We start from the raw sequence: 24,578 nt of genomic DNA, 5'->3' as shown, positions 1-24,578 counted from the left end.
TCAAGGCCGTGATCTTCGGGCCCTTAGATGGCACTGCATCACATACAGGCATGCTTCTGTATTGGAAATCACAAAATGGGCTCAGGAATATTTCCAGAGAACATTATCTGTGAACACAATTCACCGTGCCATCCGCCGTTGCCAGCTAAAACTCTATAGTTCAAAGAAGAAGCCGTATCTAAACATGATCCAGAAACGCAGACGTCTTCTCTGTGCCAAGGCTCATTTAAAATGGACTGTGGCAAAGTGGAAAACTGTTCTGTGGTCAGACGAATCAAAATTTGAAGTTCTTTATGGAAATCAGGGACGCCGTGTCATTCGGACTAAAGAGGAGAAGGACGACCCAAGTTGTTATCAGCGCTCAGTTCAGAAGCCTGCATCTCTGATGGTATGGGGTTGCATTAGTGTGTGTGGCATGGGCAGCTTACACATCTGGAAAGACACCATCAATGCTGAAAGGTATATCCAGGTTCTAGAGCAACATATGCTCCCATCCAGACGACGTCTCTTTCAGGGAAGACCTTGCATTTTCCAGCATGACAATGCCAAACCACAGACAACATCAATTACAGCATCATGGCTGTGTAGAAGAAGGGTCCGGGTACTGAACTGGCCAGCCTGCAGTCCAGATCTTTCACCCAGAGAAAACATTTGGCGCATCATAAAATGGAAGATACGACAAAAAAGCCCTAAGACAGTTGAGCAACTAGAATCCTACATTAGACAAGAATGGGTAAACATTCCTATCCCTAAACTTGAGCAACTTGTCTCCTCAGTCCCCAGATGTTTACAGACTGTTGTAAAGAGAAAAGGGGATGTCTCACAGTGGGAAACATGGCCTTGTCCCTACTTTTTTGAGATGTGTTGTTGTCATGAAATTTAAAATCACCTAATTTTTCTCTTTAAATGATACATTTTCTCAGTTTAAACATTTGATATGTCATCTATGTTCTATTCTGAATAAAATATGGAATTTTGAAACTTCCACATCATTGCATTCCATTTTTATTTACAATTTGTACTTTGTCCCAACTTTTTTGGAACTGGGGTTGTAGTAAAGTATGGTGGTGGGGAGGCTTTTCATTAGCAGGGACGAGGAAACTGGTAAGATCTGAGGGAAAGATGGAAGAAACCAAACACAGGGCAAGCCAAAAAAAAGTTATAGTCTGCAAGAGACGAGAGACTATAACGTCTACCTTCTGAGCATGATGCCAAAGCTACACTGGGGCTGTTCAACACCAAGAACCTACATGTGTTTGAATGGGTCAATTCAATTCACCTAATTTGTCCCCTAGGGGCAATTTAAAATCTCTATCAGTCAGTCAAAGCCTAGGCCTCAATCTGACTGAGAATCTGTGGTAAGACTCAAAAAGTGTAATTTCCTAATTGATTACAGGGAATCTAATCAAGCTTAAGCAATTTTGCCAAGAAGAATGGGCAAAAATGTCAGAACCCAGATTTGCACAGATGATCGAGACACATCCCAGATGACTTGCAGCTGTAATTACACCTACAGGTGGTTCTACCCATATTGATCGGGGGGTGAATATTTACGAAACCAACTAACAACACTCCAGCATTTTAACCTAATCTCTATCTTCCATGTCTGTAGAATAATTTTGACATTTTATTATACTGAAAAGACAAAGAGAAAACCTTTTCACTTAAAATTAATTCCAAGAGGCAGCCTATAAACATAAGCATTTATACATTTATCCTTTTTTTTTTGCACCTGGATACTGTACCGAAAACGTAAATAACCACAATAACATTTCCTGTATTGGTCCAGTGGTGGAAAGTACAGTAGTCTAAAACAACAGGTTTGGAAAGAGATTGTCTCAGGAATTATTGACATAATTCGACTGCTGCCTTGAGACATCCCTTTCAGTGAGGTTTTTATTGGATCTTTTGTTGTTTTTCTTTTCTTGGTACAAGTAATCTCATCTCATTATCTCTAGCTGCTTTATCCTGTTCTACAGGGTCGCAGGCAAGCTGGAGCCTATCCCAGCTGACTACGGGCGAAAGGCGGGGTACACCCTGGACAAGTCGCCAGGTCATCACAGGGCTGACACATAGACACAGACAACCATTCACACTCACATTCACACCTACGCTCAATTTAGAGTCACCAGTTAACCTAACCTGCATGTCTTTGGACTGTGGGGGAAACCGGAGCACCCGGAGGAAACCCACGCAGACACGGGGAGAACATGCAAACTCCGCACAGAAAGGCCCTCACCAGCCACAGGGCTCGAACCCGGACCTTCTTGCTGTGAGGTGACAGCGCTAACCACTACACCACCGTGCCGCCAGATACAAGTAATCATGCTAAAATTTATTTCCATGGCAACACGTCCATTGCAAACATGACAGATAGAGATTATGCTGAAAAACACTGAAATATTAAAACAGCATGACTATACACATTGGTGTGCATTGTGGATTAAATAAATAAGACCAAGTGTTATGGTGCAACTCTCACTACTCACACCCTCATTTTGTAGCATAAACACAAGCAAATAATGATGGCACACATGCACATCTGATCTCACACCCATAAAAGCACACCTGAAAGCCTGGCATTAGTCTCCTTAATGGCACAAGCATTTCTGGTTGGCAGGACGCTGGTCACACTCAGCTTTACTTAGGCTTATGGTGAGATCGCCACCATCACCACCCCCAAAGCACACACTTATGCAATCAATCAATCAATCAATCAATCAATCAATCAATCAATCAATCAATCAATCAATCAATCAATCAATCAATCAATCGCTAGCAAGATGATTAACATACCAATGACACAATAAGTGATCTTTTTCCACGTTATAAGCAACGTAATTAGCCTAACCATAAAACACTGACGCTATCTCTCTATCTATAGAAGATATTACACGGTGGTGCAAAGATATGAAGTTTATCTTCAAGTGGTGAACATATTCATGAGTGAATGATGCGAATGAGTGAAAATATTTTCAACATGAGAAGACAAACTTCATATCTTCGCGCCACCGTGTAATGTTCTTTATATTATATGGACATATCCACAATTTAAAAAAAAAAAAGTTACGCAAGTTAATCAAAAGAATTTTAATTTTAAACCAGTTCGCCATTTTGACAGCACGAGTCTAGTCAGCAGGAAAACGCTGGGAGTGACGTCATCAGAGTGAAATATCAGGAATTACAGGACACTTTTTTGATGGAATAAAAACATGCGTTCTATTCCCTTCTAGCGGGTTTCATTCATTTAGTTTGATAGCATGCAATATTGTTAGCATATCGTTTATCCTATGTGTATTACATCACTCTGCCCAATGGAGAACGAGCGTTGAATATGGTTTACGATATTGCATGGCTGTCAAGACAACATGACGTCACACGTCGGAGCTGATGTGAATATTCAAATGCGAAAGTTTTCTGCTGCACAGAAGCACTTTTGTGTTCGCCGGGAAAGAGAAAGACGCATTGAACACCCGAAAGGCTACCAAAAGTTCATTAGATATTCTTCATGCATATTTACAAGAGAAAAACATACCAACGGGCATCAAAAAACTGAAAAAGAGACACGTCAGAGACATTAAACTTCCGCACTCGCGAGCAACTGTGACGATTTGTAAACAAGCATGGTCACCAGGTTTGCTTTGTTAAATACGGAAGATTTTGAGAGAATTTTGAAAGAAAAAGATGCGCTGAACACCCAAAAGGAATGTGTATATACAATAATAATAATAATAATCTCATCTCATTATCTCTAGCCGCTTTATCCTTCTACAGGGTCGCAGGCAAGCCGGAGCCTATCCCAGCTGACTAAGGGTGAAAGGCGGGGTACACCCTGGACAAGTCGCCAGGTCATCACAGGGCTGACACATAGACACAGACAACCATTCACACTCACATTCACACCTACGGTCAATTTAGAGTCACTAGTTAACCTAACCTGCATGTCTTTGGACTGTGGGGGAAACCGGAGCACCCGGAGGAAACCCACGCGGACACGGGGAGAACATGCAAACTCCACACAGAAAGGCCCTCGCCGGCCCCGGGGCTCGAACCCAGGACCTTCTTGCTGTGAGGCGACAGCGCTAACCACTACACCACCGTGCCGCCCAATAATGATAATAATAATAATAATAATAATAATAGTGGCTTTTTTTCATGGTATATCAGATATATTCCATTCAACGTCAGCCAATATTATTTAAATATGTCACTCAGATCCGCAATGTATTTTGAATGAAAAATGCAAGTTTGTCGACACGAGAAGATAAATTTCCTATCTTCAAGCCACTGTGCAATTTTCTTTTTATTATTTCGACACATTCACAAACAAAAAGTACCCAAATTTATCAAAACAATTCATCAATTTCCTTACGAGTAATACATAGAGATTTATGTCACTGTTTTGGTTCTTCATGTCCCGGATGTAGCTCATATGAAAAATACGAGTGGCGTATTTCCCAATAAAACACTCATATGAGATACGAGATAATGTGACGCGATTGTGTTACTAGGAGTACAACTCAATATCACTATTTAAATCTGTATTTAGATTTAATAAACCTGAAGGTGAACATGGAAAGTTTTTTTCTGTTTTTTTTCCTGTTGTTTTCATAAATACAGATTGTCATTATTTTTAAATACCACTTGAGCAGTTACTTTTCTAAAATGTAGTTGGTAGTATTTCTCAAAATATATATGGGCAACCATGACCTAAAGGTTAGAGAAGCAGCCTTAGGCCTGAAAGGTTGCTGATTTGATTCCCTGGACTAGCAAGAAAACCCATGGCTGAAGTGCCCTTGAGCAAGGCACCTAACCCACATCTGAGGAGTCGTTGTATGTTGCTCTGGATTAGAGCATCTGTAATGTAATATGAACTCTCGCTCTCATGAGAATAAAAACTTCCTGCTTGTGTCCAGAGGTGGACAAAGTACTCAACTTCATTACTTAAGTCAAAGTACAGATCCCGCTGGTCAAATGTGACTCCGATACAAGTGAAAGTTGGACAGTTAAATATTTACTCAAGTACTGAAGTACTTGCTTTTAAAAATACTTAAGTATTAAAAGTACATTTTCTGTCAACGCACTGTTGTATTATTGCCACAACGCTTAGAAAACCTAATGCCTCTGAAACAACTGACTGGATTTACTGACTAACTTGTAGAACCTGTAGAATAAACACCTGGTAGAACGTTACAAAATGAAAACATGACTGAACTGAAAAAGAGCCATTGTCATTTTCATTTTATTTATTTTTAAATTCTAACCCTCCTCCCCACCCCCACAAAGCAGCATGGTAGTGTTCTGACCCAGCTCTGGCAGTGTGTGCACACATGTATGTGTATATTAATCAGTAAGACAGTGGAATAGCTGTAAATGCAGCTTGCTCAGAAAATAAAAGTGACAATCCAACCTGATTAAAACCCAGATCCACACCTCGAGCTTAATAACTGCCCGACAGCAACACTGCTTTAAGCGAGACCAAAAAGTGCAAGACCATCATCTGACATCAAAACAAAAAATGCCAACAATTTGTTGTGACTGACTAGTACAATACTGTCCATCTCACAGGTCGTGTGTGAGCGCGCACACACAAGTGTATGCATTCATGAACCTGCCTATGGAATCATGGTGGTTTAATGTTAAGCTAGCTAGTCAGTGAAACTCCACCTGACATGCTAACAAAATCTTTTCAAACTCAAAATCATATTGGGTAGCTAACGTTACTAGAAAAGAAAGATTTCTACATTCTGTTCATTTGGCAAGATTATGCTAAAACATTTCTGAAAGCACTTCAGATAAGTTAACGTTATTCATGTTAGCATAACGCCGTGTTTACATGCTAACTAACGGTGTCCAAGTTAACTAGCGATGTGTTAATGTTAGCCATGGACAAGGCCATGGCAACTTGGCAGGCAAATCCATAGAAGGTAATTTGACTAACCAGACTGCATAGCTATTGCAACGTTATCGCTAGCTCTAAAAGCACAGACAACTTCATTACAAGCTTTCTCTTGGAATAAAACGTTTACATGCCTCAATATGCTTCCGCAGGTTGGATGGAGAGTTTTTGTAGGCGGTAATGTGCTTTGTTTTAGGCAAACAAAGCAAACGTTTAAAACGAAATGACTCTTTATTCCTTTCAGAAAACTGAAACATGGGTTCTAGCTATAGCCATGAGTGCATGCATTCCCCAGAAGAACCGCCTCCTTCCATTCTGCCATCAACTGATTGTGTTAAATAATGCTGCGGAGAAATCATTGAACTTGATTTTATACACTCTATGGACGTGATTACTGATTGGCTGCCTCAGTGTCGCCTGTGAAAAAAACAATCACGTTTTAGAAAAGAAAAGAAAAAACATCCACTTTCAAAGCCACTTCACAGTAACGAGGACCTTGGTAGAAATGTAGTGGAGTGAAAAGTACGATATTTGTCTTTCAAATGTAGTGACGTTAAAGTCATAAGTTTCCAAAAAATTAATACTCAAGTAAAGTATAGATACTCAAAAAGTGTACTTAAGTACAGTACTCAAGTAAACTGTACTTCGTTACTGTCCACCTCTGCTTGTGTCACTTAAAAAAAAGATAGACCAGCTATTATATATCTGTATTTGTATGTGCTTAGAATATCCTTCTTCATGGTTTCATCCCTATAAATATAAAGCCCCTCAACATGTGCACCACCAAGTAAGGATACATGGTGTGCGTGCATGAAGGCCAACTCCAATAAAGCCTTTATCTGCAGCAGCCAGATCCAACACTGCCTGTAGTCAGTGGCAGTAGTGTTAGAGTCACTGGAGCAGTGTGTGGTGATGAAGCAGGAGTTCAGTCTGTGGATGAAACTCTCCATTTACTTGTCAAGTTATGCCGCTGTCCTCACCTGTGATCAAGGGGCTGTGGGTAGAGCTTGATAGACTAAAGCTTCCAGTACAGGTGGTGGGAATGAGGTTCCTCCACAGGGTGGCTGGGCTTACTCTCTGCTCAAAAGCCTCAGAATAAAGCTGTCCTTCCTCTGAATTCAGAGGAGGCAGTGAGGTGGTTTGGGCACGTTATTAGGATGCCATTTTATCAAATCCTGCTGAAGCTGTATCATGCATATCTCACTGGACATATCCTTTGGGGCAAACCCAGGAACCACTGGATCGATTATATCTTACAGTTGGCTTTGGAACATCTGGGAATCCCCCAGGAGGAGCTGGACTTTGTGACTGGAGAGAGAGAGAGACGTCTGGACTGATCTTACCATGATAGCAGAAGAAAAACGAATGAATGAATGAATGAATGAATGAATGATGTCTGTATCTTGTGCAATATGAGTGTAGGTATCATGCCGCCATCTTGTGTCAGAACTACAATTCCCAGGCAACTTCCGCGTTGACTACGTCACGCCTGGGCGGGATCACATACACATTCCTCAGGTTTCAACAAAAGGACTTGGAACACAGCCCTCTTTGCTCTTTCGCGTCGGACTCTAACCGAGACTGACCTAAAAAGAGAACTCATCATCAGACGTCTAAACAGCGCGTTTCCTTCTTTAATCTGCTCCTGATCAAAGTAGATATCGGAAACACGCGATCATCAACTCAAGCGAGTTATTAACCTGTTTGCAAGTATCACTTGTCTTTTAAACGCGTACGCGGCTGCGGGAAAAGGCAGTTTTCTAAAGAGCTCTTCTCTTTTCTTTCTTTTAAATCCGTGCACGGTGTTGAACAAAGACTTTGTCTTATCAACTATGAAGATCACCAAAGAAAGCTTCAGAACTTCTCTCTCCCTCACCGAAGACTTCTGACCTCAGGAAGCGTGCGCAACTTCCTCGAGCCTCCAACTTCAGACAGAAGACAAACTTCCTCTGCAGTAAGAAAGGCATTGGGCAAACAGAAAGTTTAAGTCTTGGGGACTAGTTATTTACAGTACTTAATGTGAAGTTGTATGACGTTAAATGAAGTGTATACACTGAGACCCAATCCCAATTCTAATTTCTACCCCTACCCCTACCCCTTCCCCTCCCCCTTGGCCCTTCCCCTTGAAACTGAGCTACAAGGGATAGGGCTTGAAATTCAACCCTTATGTATTGGGATAGCCCTTCAACGATCGCATACGTCATCGCGTACCTCCGTCAGCGTTTACGTTAGCAAAATGCGACCAAATGCGTCATTGGCTGCGACCAGCCGCTACAGTCAGAGCCAGAGATCTCTGCTGGCAGGGTGTGATTTGTTAACTAACACCACTGAATGGGATACCTTTGGCGCTTCGTGCACCACATCCGACAGAATGAGGTGTCAGAACACTCATGTAAACAATAAAAGCGAGAATAACAGAACAAAACGTACGCAGTAAAGCAACCGAAAACAATACTCACTCCCAAAGCTTTTTAGCAGCAGCTTGGATTTCAGAAATCGCTGCTCATTCTCAGCTCGAAAGCGAATCAAGCGGCGTGTTTCCTCTGGATAACAACTTAAAACACGTAAATAATGGAGAAAACACATTTATGACAATCTTTCGCCGCGGGAACCGCCATCTTTCTGAAATCCGCATGAAATCTCGCTGAAATCCGCATGGCATTGTGGGAAATCACTCAAACCCCTTCGTTCGGAGTCAGCTCCAGGAAAATCTCCGTTTGGAGGGGTACAGAAGCCCTACCCCTTCCCCTACCCCTCCGCGTTAACTGGGATTGGGATACCCCTACCCCTTCACGTGAACGCACAAAATGGGGGGGAAATGGGATTCGGCCTCTATCTTGGTTCTCTATCATTTGTTTGTTGATTTAAAAATTGGTTAATCCATAAGTTGCATGCTCTCTCTCTCTCCTTTTTAACATCCTAAATTCATTACTCACTCATATCCTGATCTCATTAAGATTTCAGTAACTCGGGTAATACTAGGAAGTTAAGAGAGTTAACACGCAGAAGAAGTTTCCTTCCACTGGGCCTCACACGTGTTTTAGATAGCAAAGCAGAGCCAGCTCCTTTGTTCTCCAAGGAGCAGATTTGGGCCCTGCCTCCACACGCTAAGTTTTGAACACGTGGTCCTGTATCTCAGTATTAGATAAACATCACTAGTCCTGAGTTTAAGTCAACCTTGATAGTAATTCTCCTGTTTACATTTAAAGCCATATAAACTACAGATGACTGTTTGAATGTTTAATTTTAATTAAAGCCTTCAGCTTTTACACACTAGGCCTGGAAGCACATGGCTAGTTAGAAATTCTTTTGTTCAGTTAGCTCACAAGCTAAAACTGCTTACACACACACGTGCTCACTAAACTTTGAGGATTCCCCTCCTCCAAGATTGCAGATAGGACGTCCTGGTACGGACGCATTCCAACTTCGAGAGAGAGCCCAGGTCTCTCTCTCTCTTTTCTCACACACACACACACACACACACACACTCTGTTTACAGAAGATTTCAATTCTGCTGCTATTAGATTGTTCAAATTTTTCCTTTTCTTTTTATTAGAATTTTATTATCTTTTTAATAATAAACTCTATTATTATCGAAAGTGTGTCATTGTCTGTTGTTCTAAATACTTGAAGTCGCCCACATTGTCAAAGAACTCCTAAGGTATATGAATAATTAATTAGATGCAGTTTGGTAAGTGATAAATTTGAATTATCAAATTTTAAACGATTCTTCACTTGATTCTTTAAATGATTCACTAAATGATTCATTGAATGATTCACTAAATGATTCACCAAATGATTCACTGATTCGATTCACTGACTCGATTCATTGAATGATTCACTTCAAACGATTCAAATGAGACTGATTCTATGGTATGATTCAATTCAAATGAGTCAAATTAAACGATTCAATAGGATTGATTCATTTTAACTATTAACCTTCAAATTTAATGAGACTGATTTCATGTAATTATTAAAGAGTGATCATTTGATACCAATCTACATATCCATAATCATTAATTACACCTACATGAGTGAGTACTCATGTATATTCCCCCTTCTAAATTTTTAATAAGTGGTTAACTTCTTTTAATATTTGGAGATTTTACAGCAGTGTATTAAGGCTGTCAGAACGAATTTCCATGTTTGAATACAATTTAAATCTTGACAATATTTCAATTTAGTCAACTAACAAAGCTTTCAGCATGCTGGCTTGTTAAACTTTTTGGCCAAACGACTCTTGTTGCGGGCGGCACGGTGGTGTAGTGGTTAGCGCTGTCGCCTCACAGCAAGAAGGTCCTGGGTTCGAGCCCCGGGGCCGGCGAGGGCCTTTCTGTGCGGAGTTTGCATGTTCTCCCCGTGTCCGCGTGGGTTTCCTCCGGGTGCTCCGGTTTCCCCCACAGTCCAAAGACATGCAGGTTAGGTTAACTGGTGACTCTAAATTGCCCGTAGGTGTGAATGTGAGTGTGAATGGTTGTCTGTGTCTATGTGTCAGCCCTGTGGTGACCTGGCGACTTGTCCAGGGTGTGCCCCGCCTTTCGCCCGTGGTCAGCTGGGATGGGCTCAAGCTTGCCTGCGACCCTGTAGAGCAGGATAAAGCGGCTGGAGATAATGAGATGAGATGAGACTCTTGTTGCTTGCATAGCTGGACAGTAACGAAGTACACTTTTTAAGTATCTGTACTTAAGTTTCCAAAAAAAAATAATACTCATGACTAACTTCAGTACATTTGAAAGACAAATATCGTACTTTTTACTCCACTACATTTCTATCAAGGTCCTCGTTACTATGAAGTAGCATTGAAAGTGGATGTTTTTTGTTTTCTTTTATAAAACATGATTGGTTTTTTCGCAGGTGACACTGAGACAGCCTATCAGTAATCACTAGGGTCACGTCAAGTCCATAGACTGGATAAAATCAAGTTCAATTTCTCAGCAGTATTATTTGAACACGATCAGCTGATAGCAGAATGGAAGGAGGCAATTTTTCTGGGAAATGCATGCACCCATGGCTATACCTAAAACCCATGTTTCAGTTTTCAGAAAGGATTAAAGATTCATTTCGTTTTAAAAGTTTGTTTTGTTTGCCTAAAACGAACCACATCACAGCCTTCAAAAACTTGCCGTCCAACTTGCAGAAGCATATTGAGGTATGTAAACATTTTATCCCAAGAGAAAGCTTGCAGTGAAGTTGTCTGTGCTTTAGCGATAATGTTGCAATCGCTATACAGTCTGGTTAGTCAAATGACTTTCTATGGATTTGCCTGCCAAGTTACTACAGCCTTGTCCACGGCTAATGTTAACACATAGCTAGTTAACTTGGACACTGTTAGTTAGCATGTAAAAACAGAGTTACGCTAACATGAATAACATTAACTTTAGCATAATCTTGCCAAATAAATAATGTAGAAATCTTTCTTTTCTAGTAACATTAGCAACCCAATATGATTTCGAGTTTGAAAAGAGTTTGCGAGCATGTCAGGTGGAGCTTCAGTGCTACAGGTTCTACAAGTTAGTCAGAAAATCCAGTTGGTTGCTTCTGAGGCATTAGGTTTTGTAAGCGTTGTGGCAATAATACAATGATGTGTTGACAGAAAATGTACTTTTAATACTTAAGGTATTTTTAAAAGCAAATACTTCAGTACTTTAACTTAAATAAAATTTTGACTGTATAACTTTCACTTGTATCGGAGTCACATTTAACCAGTGAGATCTGTACTTTGACTTGTGTAATAAACTTGGGTACTCTGTCCACCTCTGGTTGCTTGACTTTCTGTGCAAGAGAACGTAGGCACGCTCAGATCGAGGAATACCTGAAGTGATGCGTGACTAAGCTCTGTTTTTCCGGTGGTCAATCACTGTGCTGTGGCGGCAGAGCTACAGATTTAAATTTCCGATGGAAGTGCTTGGCGCGCGCGCGCGCGAGAGAGAGCTCCATTGATGTTTTGATCATGACACACACTTTTAGCTATTGTTCAAGTGTCAATCATGTACACGCCCTGATACCAAACCAAACTCACACACAAACACACATACCAAGATCGCCCTCTAAGAAGGGCGAGTCCGTAAGCTTATGTTTTTCTTAAATGCCTTGAAAAGCTCTAACTTGTGTTGTGTTATTCAGAATACCTGTATAAAAAGTTATCCCCTATGTTACAAGACGATCGCTGCGGCATCTGCCTGCGTTTTTAATATTCTACATGTGTAAATTATCTTTTAAAAGTGTACTAAATGACCACTACTGAAGCCAGCAGCTTCTTTCGGTTTTTGGATCTGACAGGGGTCCATCTATACATCTCAGCATGCAGGAACGTCCCTTTGATTAGACACCACAGGTAGGCTTTTAGATTACATTATCCAGAGCGACATACAATATACCCAGAGCAGCCTGGGGAGCAGTAGGGGTTTAGGTTCCTTGATCAATTCCCTGGTCCAGGGAATTGAACCGGTGACCTTTTGATTCCAAAGCTGCTTCTCTAACCTCTAGGCCATGGCTTCCCCTATGAGGAACCTCATTCCCACCACCTGTACTGGTATGGCTTCGTCCTCATCCACCGTCGAACAGTAAAATGTTACATGATCCATTTAACCCTGGACCATAGCTAGGGTACATAACACTTGATGTAGAGCTCTAAATAAATGCAACTCGTTTCATAACATTTCATATTAATCTCGAACACAAAAAAGTTAGTGATATTTCATGCAAATATTTAACCAAGCAGCTTTTAAACGGCATGTACTGGAATCATCATTTTCTGTGGCTGAATCACAGATGGTGTTATATTGGGCACATGGTGCACTTATTAAGGTCTATAACATCCTGACATTATACATTACGCAGTTATGTATTTGGTGAATCGAAATAATCTGCGATTTAGTCTAATTGCTCAAAAATGATACGAGGATGGATAAGGACAATAGGTAGCACAAGAAATGAACTGTAAAATCTAATCTAACTGTGGGTAAATAAATATAAAACAAATACAGAATATTAAATTTCATTATCAATTTCTGATAGTGCCTCTTCATCATTTTCTATGCTTCAGATGATACAAATCTCATCTCATCTCATCTCATTATCTCTAGCCGCTTTATCCTTCTACAGGGTCGCAGGCAAGCTGGAGCCTATCCCAGCTGACTACGGGCGAAAGGCGGGGTACACCCTGGACAAGTCACCAGGTCATCACAGGGCTGACACATAGACACAGACAACCATTCACACTCACATTCACACCTACGGTCAATTTAGAGTCACCAGTTAACCTAACCTGCATGTCTTTGGACTGTGGGGGAAACCGGAGCACCCGGAGGAAACCCACGCGGACACGGGGAGAACATGCAAACTCCGCACAGAAAGGCCCTCGCCGGCCCCGGGGCTCGAACCCAGGACCTTCTTGCTGTGAGGCGACAGCGCTAACCACTACACCACCGTGCCGCCGATGATACAAATGTGAAGTAAAAAATTATAGCTGAACGCATTCAAATACAACATTCAAATATTTCAAGTCATCAAAATTCAAATGTAATTTTCGTGAAGTTTACAGCTCTAGTGTGGATAAAGGAAACTGACTTCTTTAAAGCTTTTAATTATTTCTCCCCACCTTCCTCTGCTAACTCTGCACTGATGCTCTTCTTTGTTAACATACTATTCTTGGGTTTCATGTGACGTCACATCCGCCTCATTACTTATTCAAAACTTTAGCTGGTGGTCTACCAAAGCTCAGCTGACAAAGCGTTTGTACAGAGAAGGTGCATTGCTCGCATGAAAAATGCCTCGTGCTTGCGTTGTTTTAGGTTGTTCGAATCGATCAAACTGTGAAACTGATAAAAGTTTCTTCAGGGTTCCCCGTGAACTAATAAAAAAATGGTGAACGAACACAGGATTTCACAAAAAGACGTGGAGAAAGGTGGCTTTTGAACCTCTTGGTGGAATCGAAGGGAGCCGAGTCGAAGCATGCTCGAGTTTCACTTGGTGAAAGGTTTGTATCTCCCTCTCAGCTATGTCCTTAGTGTTTTCCAAGTACTTTTCTTGCTATGTGCCGTTATTTTACGGTACTTTTTTTTAGTCACGAAGCGCTGAAGTCCCCAGCTGTTTCTTTGTTTACTCCTCACAAAGTCCATATGCATGAAGGTTAAGACAAAATTCTTCCCCAGCGGTACAGTTACAGTGCACCATGATCACTTCTCCGTCTTGTTTAACTAAGATCCAGGTCTTTAAAGGGGTTTCTGATGATCTTTGTGAATGATTTAGCTGAGAGATACAGTAAGAGCCAACACAAGTGAAAATCAAGCGAACTGTTGTTTGTTCACACTTCAACTTGCAGCGCTTCGTTGCAAAGATGCGAACGAAAAGCTTAAAAAAAACCATACTTATACGGGCAAAAACAATACAGGATTCACTCGGCAGCGACTTGATAGCGAGGTCCTTTACCCAGCCACATACAGAAAAGTTGTAAGCCTCCATACTCTTCCACGCTTTCATCTGTTTTGCGGTGTAGAAGGACGTCTGCAACACCAGATAGTTCGAGATGTCGGGGAACTCGACTGAAGGGTCGTTTTCGAGATCATATGACAAATCCTTCTTTCCCAGACTGTAGGGGTCGATTCCATTGCACATAGCAATCTTCTGAATATATCTAAAGCCAGCAGTGGCTTCTAGATTACGAGCGTACTCTGATAAGTTATCGCTAGTTGTTTGCACTACAGCAGCCGTTTTGGTTTGCTAGACCACCAGATGTTTTACCGGAAGTGAAATTGCTAAGAAAAGTCACATGACTGAAACCCAAGAATACACAGACTATAATGATGTTACATGTCCACCATCAAACAGTCCTTTGGTTAATTTCAGACACAAAAACACACTATTGAGAATACTGACCAATATTCTCTTAGACTTGATAAAGTTTCGAGAATCAGATAAAGTCGTAATGCTGAGAGTAGAAGCTCAGCCCAGTCTCTGCATGCAGGTAAGTCTTTCTGCTGTTGCTTCAAACTAGGACATGGAGATGAAATTCCACCTCGTACATCACTGTATCCCAGCACTGATGATGTTTGTATTTGCAAACATGCAATCAGTCAGCACTAATGGCTGCCGAACAGCGCCCTAATCTTTAATCAACTGGCTAATTAGAAAACATCACGCAAATGGTGTGGCAATTACAACCTAATCACTGTAAGATTGGACAATAAGATTAAAACAAGCGGCAGAAAGCAAAGAAGCCACCATAAAATAGAGGGGTCAGAGGTCATGGGGCAGACTGGGAAACATACTGTTTGTGGGTAGACTGACAGCAGGGTTAAGAGTGGCTGAATTTGGGAAAAAGCTAATATGAAAATATTCCAGATTTAATGTTACGCAGGGCATCAGTCTCCAGGCTTCTCTTGTGTGTGTGTGTTTTTTTTTTTAAATACAGTGTATATCACTGTGAGACCATCATACAATACAAAAACCTTGGCAGAATGTGGAGTTTTGCCTTTTCAACATACCCGTGTTTAATTATATGTATATATTAAAATAACACATGGAAAAGAAAGCAATTTACCCCAAATAAACTCATGCTTTGTGCTAAATGGTGCATATAAAATTCTTTAAAAATAAATAAGTAAATAAAACCTACAACACTGCATTTTCCCATCTCAAATTGTGTAGGGGGGAAAAGGAAAAGAAAAAAAAGTATAACTCTTTCGCAGTTGATAGTAAAATCTCCAAAGAGCAGTTACAGATAACAGTATGAAACTAATTGTGAACTTATAATTATTAACTTTACTTGTCTAGTTTCCACAAGCCTGTATTTTTTATTTGTTTTTCATGTAACCGTATCGATTCAGAAAAATATAGATATTTTTATAGAGAAAGAGGATCTTCGATTTGCACAATTCAAGAATGTCCATTGGAGCCATTTCTAAACAACTGCAGATTCCAAGATCATCACTTCAAAACCTTGTATGCGACTACAAGTAACTGGGAGGTGTAGCCACTTTGCTGGAAGAAGACCCAAACTGTCACCCTCAGTTGAGAGGAAATTGGTTTGGATGGTCAGGAACAACCCAAGAACCATCAAGGCACAGGACTGCCATGAACTGGAAACTGCTGGAACAACAGTGTCACTGTCTACAGTCAAGCAGGTTTTACATCACTATGGACCAAGAGGCTGCCGTCCAAGAAAAAAGCTCCTTATCCAAAAGCTCGACTAAAGCTTGCAGCTGACCACATGGACACAGAAAAAGCCTTCTGGAGGAAGGTTTTATGGTCAGATAAGACATTGAGTTGTTTGGCCACAATGACCAGAGCTACAGTGGAACAATATACCAACTGTTAAGCATGGTGGTGGTAGCATCATACTCTGGGTCTGTTTTGCTGCCAGTAGAACTGCTGCATTGCACAAAGTGGATGGAATCATGAAGAACATCAGAATTCTTCAGCATAACTTCAAACCATCAGAAACTTGGACACAATTGTGTGTTCCAACAGGACAATGAACCCCAAACACACATCACAGCTGGTTGTGAAATGGATAAAGCAGACTAACATTAAGCTTAAAACAAGTCCTGACCTCAGTTCTATCGAAAATATGTGGACTGTGCTTAAAAGTTGGGGCCGTGCCAGGAAACACACAATTTTAACTGAACTCAACCAATTCTGCCAAGAGGAGTGATCAAATATCCAACCAGAATTCTGCCAGAAGCTTGCTGATGGCTACCAAAAACATCTGGCCAAGGTGAAACTTGCTAAGGGACATTTAACCAAATATTAGGTGTGTTGCAGGTATATGTTTGACCTGGTGTTGATTTCAGAAAACCAAAAATAAATTAAAACTTGTGCAGAAAATTCTTTTTTTTTTCTATTAAAGACATATGTTGTACAATCATTCTGCTACAGAGAAAGAACAGTTTAAAGAGATCACTGCAAGCCCAATATTGCGATGGCATTTATCCATGATGACATTCATGTCCGTGTATCAAAACTTCTGACCGCAACTGTATACCACTTACGGTAATAATGATAATTATAGTGATGGACTGTTCTGATGTACTGAAATACAGTATGTTTGACTGCCACTCTTTCTATAATTACATAATCTTACATAAAGGTCACACAATCTCGCTGACTCCTCTTCAGAATATATGCATACGCATTCCATTTCTTTTTTATCAAAACAATCCCCATTTAATTTAGCCAGCATCTTGGATTTGAATAAAAACAACTCTTATTTGGCCGTGCTTTGATGATGATGCATTTGTATACCTAAACAATACATTTCTTTAGATACGACACCTCCTCTGAAGGTTATCAGGCAATAGCAAAGCTCAAATCTCATTATCTCTAGCCGCTTTATCCTGCTCTACAGGGTTGCAGGCAAGCTGGAGCCTATCCCAGCTGACTACGGGCGAAAGGCGGGGTACACCCTGGACAAGTCGCCAGGTCATCACAGGGCTGACACATAGACACAGACAACCATTCACACTCACATTCACACCTACGCTCAATTTAGAGTCACCAGTTAACCTAACCTGCATGTCTTTGGACTGTGGGGGAAACCGGAGCACCCGGAGGAAACCCACGCGGACACGGGGAGAACATGCAAACTCCGCACAGAAAGGCCCTCGCCGGCCTCTGGGCTCGAACCCGGACCTTCTTGCTGTGAGGCGACAGCGCTAACCACTACACCACCGTGCCGCCCGCAAAGCTCAAATGTTTAATTAATTTCCAAATGTATAAACTGTAATGGACAACAGAAATGGTGGGAAATGAGCTACACATTACAAGAGCAGTTTTCCTGTTTCAGAGATGTTAAGGATGTTAATAGTTTCGCAGGAGGAGAGTGACTCACCCCGCATCCAAGGCCATCTTTCAGTTCGCACTGCACCCTCCTGCGTTCATCGTCGAGGAAGAGACCTGCCCCACAACCTGGAGCAGGGCAAAGAACTCCCCCCATCTGCAGCAAACACTCCTCCGCTGCATAACGCTGGTACCGTTCATACTGAGAGAGAGAGAGAGAGAGAGAGAGAGAGAGACAGCTCAAAGATGGTGCTTAGAGACATACACAGCAGAGCTCATAGATAAAAGAGATGAAGCAACATTGAAAGAGAAAGAGCACTATAATGAGAGATCAACACATGCCACGGCATGGTAATCTAAAGCCAACAAAGGAGAATCCTTCTTGGTGGAGCTCAACATTTTCACTTTGCAAACACAGATTTTAAAAAAAATATCATTGTATAAATCCTCAAATACAAGGAGGATTTTGTGTTTGAGGTTTGATGACAAACCTGCTATGAGGCAGACCGTGGTCTTGGGTTAGAGAGATAGTAACAAAAAGGTGTGGAGGTGACAGAGAAAGCTGCTTGCTGCTTGGAGAGGACTTATTGAGTGGCATGAAGGAACAGCAGACAAGCCTATTAAGGAGCCGTCAGATAGGACAACCTGTCAATATTGTCCGCTGAACGACAGCAAACGTACGTGTGTGTGTGTGCACACGCGTCTGTGTACCCATTTGGAGCTTTGTGTTTGCAACCCACCTGTTCTTCTCCCAGGACCCGGAAATGATGCAACTCTTTAATGAGAGACTCAGAACATCCAGCTAGAGGAAGGGAAAAAAGAGAAAGAAGAAGCAATCTGGTGAAATGATACTTACCAATGGTATGGTTATTCAAACACAGCATTATGCCACTGCTTGATGAGTAGTGAAACACACACACACACGCACAGAAGAAGAGAGGCCACCATGCTTTTTTTTTTTTCATAAACAGAAGCAAATGTGACAAAGTACAAAGTCTCCAGGAGATTCTCCAAGATGCTTTGAAAACCTTTCCAGCACAAAAATTCTCCCTTAGGACTAATATGCCTTAGACTTTTGCACAATACTATATATATACTGGAGTTGATATTCATGAGTCCTAGATTTAATTCTATAGACCTTATCACACCGAGTTCATCTCATCTCATTATCTCTAGCCGCTTTATCCTGTTCTACAGGGTCGCAGGCAAGCTGGAGCCTATCCCAGCTGACTACGGGCGAAAGGCGGGGTACACCCTGGACAAGTCGCCAGGTCATCACAGGGCTGACACATAGACACAGACAACCATTCACACTCACATTCACACCTACGGTCAATTTAGAGTCACCAGTTAACCTAACCTGCATGTCTTTGGACTGTGGGGGAAACCGGAGCACCCGGAGGAAACCCACGCGGACACGGGGAGAACATGCAAACTCCACACAGAAAGGCCCTCGCCAGCCACGGGGCTCGAACCCGGACCTTCTTGCTGTGAGGCGACAGCGCTAACCACTACACCACCATGCCGCCCACACCGAGTTCAGATTAATGCAAATATAAACATAAAATACAGGCATGCCATATCATCACCACCATCTTTTGGTTTGTCCCCAAATCACATTCCATTAGTGCAAAATCCCATTAGACCATGCCCCACCAGCATGTAATGTCAAGACTATGCTGAGGTTTTTGACAAGTTTCTAAAAGTCAATTGGAAAATAAAGGTAAACTACAACTGCAATTTTAGCAAAAATACAGGAAGTTAACTTCAAAGATCAGTCAAAGAACTTTAACAACCTGTCGTTCTTAGCGGAGCTCAGACCGAAATAGAGCGTCTCCTTGTCCTGGAAGGTGAAGCAAAGTTTGACGAAGAACGATCCAGGTTGGACATCACGTCCTTGTCTCGCTTCACATACTGCGCCTTGCTCTTCATGACGCGGTGCTTTCTCCAGGATCTTAACTGCATATTCCTTTCCCATCGAGTGTTCATTCGCCAGAACAACCGTAGAAAAGGAGCCCTCTCCCAGGATTTTGCCGAATTTGAAATCCTCAGGTCTCTTCTTGCGTGGCTGAGTGGGCGGGGTCTGGCCCTCCACGTTGTTGCCATGGCGATGGTGTGTCTCACTCAATTCACGTACTTTCATACTTACACTTGCTATTTTGAGTGCATAAGTGCGTTCACACTGACAAGTATGACAAAATTCAGTGCACTACGAGTACCTGGATGGTGTACTCAAAACGGTCAAAATGTTGAGTGTGCAGCGCTGCACACTTCTCACCCTCAGCGGTCGCCATCTTGGCTATGTAACGGAAGGGAATGTACAACCAACCTATTTTCAGCCGGTTGGAGGAGAGCATGTCATCGACGCCAATGTGATTTCCATGTCACATTAAATATCTATTCACACAAGCGAGGAAAATTAAACACATTCATTTTTAAGCAAAAAAAAAGGCAGATTTTTTTTTGGCAGGTTATGAGACAATCACAGTCAAATCATCATTTCTAGTAAGTGCACAACTTGTCATGTTCGATTTGAGACAACACTACCCTGTCGAAATTCACGCCCTACACAAGTACATACCGGTACACAGAGTGCACGGTGTACTACATGGACACATACTGACGGAAGTATGCAAATTGAGACTGAGTGAGAAACTCACCAAGGGCTTTATTAAGAACGCCAGTATGCTTACTCATTCATGCAATTATCTAACCAGCCAATCATGCGGCAGCAGTGCACTGCATAAAGCCATGCAGATACAGGCCAGCAGCTTCAGGTAATGTTCACATCAACCATCAGAATGGGGAACAAAAGGTGATCTTGGTGATTCTGACTATGGCACAATTGTTGGTACCAGACGGTCTGGTTTGAGTATTTCTATAACCACTATCTCCTGGGATTTTCACATACAACAGTCTCTAGAGTTTAGTCAGAATGGTACAATTATGAAAACACACCCAATGAGCAGCAGCTCTGCAGACAAAATAGCTTTGTTGATGAGAGAGGTCAATGGAGAATGGCTAGACTGGTTGGAGCAGACAGAAAGGCTACAGTAACTCAGATAGTCACTCTGTACAATTGTGGTGATCAGAAAAGCATCTCAGAAGCTACAATACATTGGCCCTTGAGGTGGATGGGCAACAATGGCAGAAGACTATGTCGGGTTCCACTTCTTTCAGTCAAGAACAGAACGCTGAGGCTGCAGTGGGCACAGGCTCACCAAAACTGGACATCTGAAGATTGGAAAAATGTAGTCTGGTCTGATGAATCTCAAGTTCTGCTGAGGCACACAGATGGTAGGGTCAGAATTTGACATCAACTGCATGAATCTACGGACACAACCTACATTACACCACCTCCAGGCTGGTGGAGGTGGGGAAATGTTTTCTTGGCACACTTTGGGCCCGTTAATACAAATCAATCATTACTTGAATGCCACAGACTATTTGAGTATTGTTGCTGATCATGTGCATCCCTTCATGGCCATAATTTACCATCTTCTCATGGCTCTTTCCAGCATCTCAAACTGGTTTCATGAACATGACAATGACTTCAGTGTTCTTCAGTGGCCTTCCCAGTCACCGGATCTGAATTCAGTAGAACATCTTTGGGATGTGCTAGAACAGCATGAAAGTGCACCTGAAAAATCTGCAGGAACTGCATGATGTAATCATGTCAACATGGACCAGAATCTCAAAGGAATGTTTCTGACATTTTGTGGAATCTATGCCATGAAGAACCGAGGCTGTTTTGAAAGCAAAGGGAGGTCCTACTCAGTGTTAGTATAGTGTTTGGTGAGTGTATAATGTGTAAACAACCAAATGTTCAAACATACAGATGTGTTTGAACAAAAGTGCAGACTGTAAATATGATACTATAAAAACAAACAAATACAATACAAGTCCACCATCACACCCATATGTACTTGTTGAACCCTTCTCAGATTTATTCCCACCTTTGCTGTTATAATAACCTCCACTCTTCTCAGGAGGCCTTCCACTAGATTTTGGCATGCGGTTGTAGGGATTTGTGAATTCAGCCACAAGATCATTAGTGAGGTCAGATGCTGATGCCAGGCTCGAAGGTCTGGGTCAAGTCAAAGGTTCAATTCATCCTAAAGTTGTTTACTGGGGTTGAGGTCAGGGTTCTGTACAGGCCACTTGAGTTTTTCCACTCCAACCACGTATTCATAGAGCTTGCTTTGTGCATGGGGGCATTGTTATGCTGGAACATGAACCCCTTAGCTCCAATAAAAGGAAATCTTAATGCTACAGTATACAAAGACATTCTAAATAATTGTGTGTTTCAAACATCATGAAAATAGCTTGAGGAAGGCCCACATAATGGTGTATCGGTCAGTCAGGTGTCCACATACTTTTGGCCATACACACTCCCGGCAAGAACAGCAAGGCTTTTTTTTTTTTTAATTTTTACACTGGAGTCAGTCATGATCACTAACAGGAATTTAAGAGGTCTTGACCATGGTTAAAAGACATTTTGTAACTTTCGGCACCACTGAATTAATAATCTAAGTGGGTGCATGTATATTTTTGAACCTGTAGGGGAGAGCGGGGTAAGATGAGCCACTTTTTACATTTTTCATCATAACTACATGTTAAAGCCATTTTTGCTTCCAGTCTACACACCATACCAAATTTCAAAGTGTACTGTTACTATCTGAGCAAAAAATAATTGATAAGCTCTTATGGTTAGAGTGATATTACCTCTTGAAAAAAAAAATGTCAAGTGGCTCAACTTACCCCATGCATGGGGTAAGATGAGCCACTGTGTGGGGTAAATTGAGCCAACACAAAACATGTTAGGTTAACAAAGTAAACAACTTTTATTATTAGAAATGCAATCAGTGAATCAAGTCAAGTCAATCAAGTGGGGGATAGAACCGTTGCATAGAGAAGGGGAGATGAAGAGAGAGGTGATAGAATGAGATGGGATAGGGAGGGATAGATAGATGGATAGAGAGAGATATGTGTAGATCATGCACATCATGCGCATCATGCACACCTGTAATAACAGAGGGCATTATTTTATTTATTAAAAACCTTTTAAACATATTATTTATATTAACATGTTATTTATTTGTTTGTTTATTTTTTGTTGTTGTTGTTGTCATATATGACCAGTAAATGTGAAAACTTAAGTGTCATCCATATTGGGTAAGCTCAGCCACCAATGGGGTAAGTTGAGCCAGTGGCTCAACTTGCCCCACATCTAATGGCTCATCTTACCCCGTGGCCACCATTTTGTAGAAAAATGCTAATAAAGGGGATTAGGCTAATCAAAATTATTTTTATTAGCATTCATATCATAGCTTAGAAAGCCACTAACTTAACCCTAATGTGTCTAAATATTATTCTACTTTTGTCTTCTCTAAATCATCTTCACTGTGGACAAACATGGAATTGACTTAGAAAGCACAAAAACACATTTTTATAAATATCTCCCTCACCTAGTTTGACATGTGGTGCTCCTCTCCACAAGTGTAAGTAAATGGTCCCGCCCCCCTTTGAATGTGGTCACATGGTCACATTTGTTTACTGTTTCTTAGAAACAGGGGGTGGCTCATCTTACCCCCTGGCTCATCTTACCCCGCTCTCCCCTATGTATAATTTTGATCCTGTGTTGATTTCAGAAAACCCAAAATAAATTTGTGAACGAAATTCTTTTTTTCAAGGTGTATGTTATGCGATAATTGTGTTACAGAAAAAGACGCGTTCAAAGGAATCCCAATCCCACTGAAAACCCAATACTGCCATGATGTTCATGTCCATGTCTGTAAGCCATGTCTGTAACCTGTAGAGGTGTTAAACAATGTAGAACATGGCATCTTTGGTGGGAGACCATCCAACCTTTAAGTGAGCAAAAGTATTGGAACAGAGTCTGAACGCTAGATGGCCTTTCGATTTCATAAAATTAGTGAAATTTAGTTCCCTCTGAAATTTGGTCATTGTGATGTATGTTTATTTCTGTACTATCTCACAAAATATCAGGCCATTCTGTGGCTGGGAAGTTATTTAATTTAAGGGGATTCCCGAGCAAATAATGTGCGTGAAATCGCTCGCTTCATGCAGTCAAGCAGACAGATTAAAGGGCATATCCTGGACCAATTTAGTGTTTTTTTTTTTATATGAAAGTATGTCCCTTTACACACTCATCCAGAAGGGTAATTTTGCACAAGGCTATTTTTCTGTCTACAGCAGAAAAAAAATAAAATAACAAAACACGTCTGGAAAAATCCCAAGGGAGTCTGGAGCCAGATTGATCCAGATTCGTGACGTCACGTGCGGATCCGCCGACAGGCTGAGAGACAACACAGGAACACCTAATTTAGAGTATAGTCTCTCTTATTTCCTACCCTGGCAACAGTCAAGTTGTGAATTGCCGATTTTCTTGGTCTTTTTCTTGGCTCTGCTTGGTCCTCGGCTTCGAGGGCCTCAGTGGATGCGGCACTTCGCCTTCTGTCAGGGGAGACGAACACGGCTGGCTCCTTTGGTGACGCTGACACAAATGGAGACGGTGTTACTTTGAGCATTCTGACAGATGGAACTGCATCTTTTTTCAGATCAAGTTGCTTCTTGAAGCCCATTTCACACTGCAAATAGTTCTCAAAGTTGCCGGGCTTTATGAAGTGAGCCCTGCGTATGATGCTGTGGTCTGTTGCATGTTGCCAGTTTTTCCGGGTGCTTCGCACGAAGCGCTCCCATTTCTCTCTCATTGTCCGGTCTTTTGGGAAACGATGAGTACTAATCCCATCAAGATTGGTGTTGCTACACCCTCCTACGATACATCTGTTAACCATTTTAATAATTACGTGATAATGATGAAGAAATTTGCAGAAAACCACCAGGTTGCTTTCTCATAAACAAACCAACGCTGACATGG

At 41.5% G+C, this 24,578-nt stretch overlaps 1 protein-coding gene across 2 annotated transcripts in view; it reads right to left on the bottom strand.

Moving 5' to 3' along the window:
- Positions 1–24,578, bottom strand: part of prkn (parkin RBR E3 ubiquitin protein ligase) — a 308,907-nt gene that overhangs the window by 13,365 nt on the left and 270,964 nt on the right. For both annotated transcript variants that reach the window (XM_060924648.1, XM_060924649.1), the window contains 2 exons: positions 18,418–18,479; positions 17,730–17,879 (listed from right to left, as the gene is read on the bottom strand). In XM_060924648.1, coding sequence (XP_060780631.1) covers positions 17,730–17,879; positions 18,418–18,479 — 212 coding nt within the window. The remainder of the gene's footprint in view (positions 1–17,729; positions 17,880–18,417; positions 18,480–24,578) is intronic.

This window comes from Neoarius graeffei, chromosome 7, assembly GCF_027579695.1.
Source record: "Neoarius graeffei isolate fNeoGra1 chromosome 7, fNeoGra1.pri, whole genome shotgun sequence".
Taxonomy (NCBI): Eukaryota; Metazoa; Chordata; class Actinopteri; order Siluriformes; family Ariidae; genus Neoarius; species Neoarius graeffei.
The sequence above is the reverse complement of the archived record's forward strand: the minus strand, read 5'-3'. Positions and strand labels throughout refer to the sequence as shown.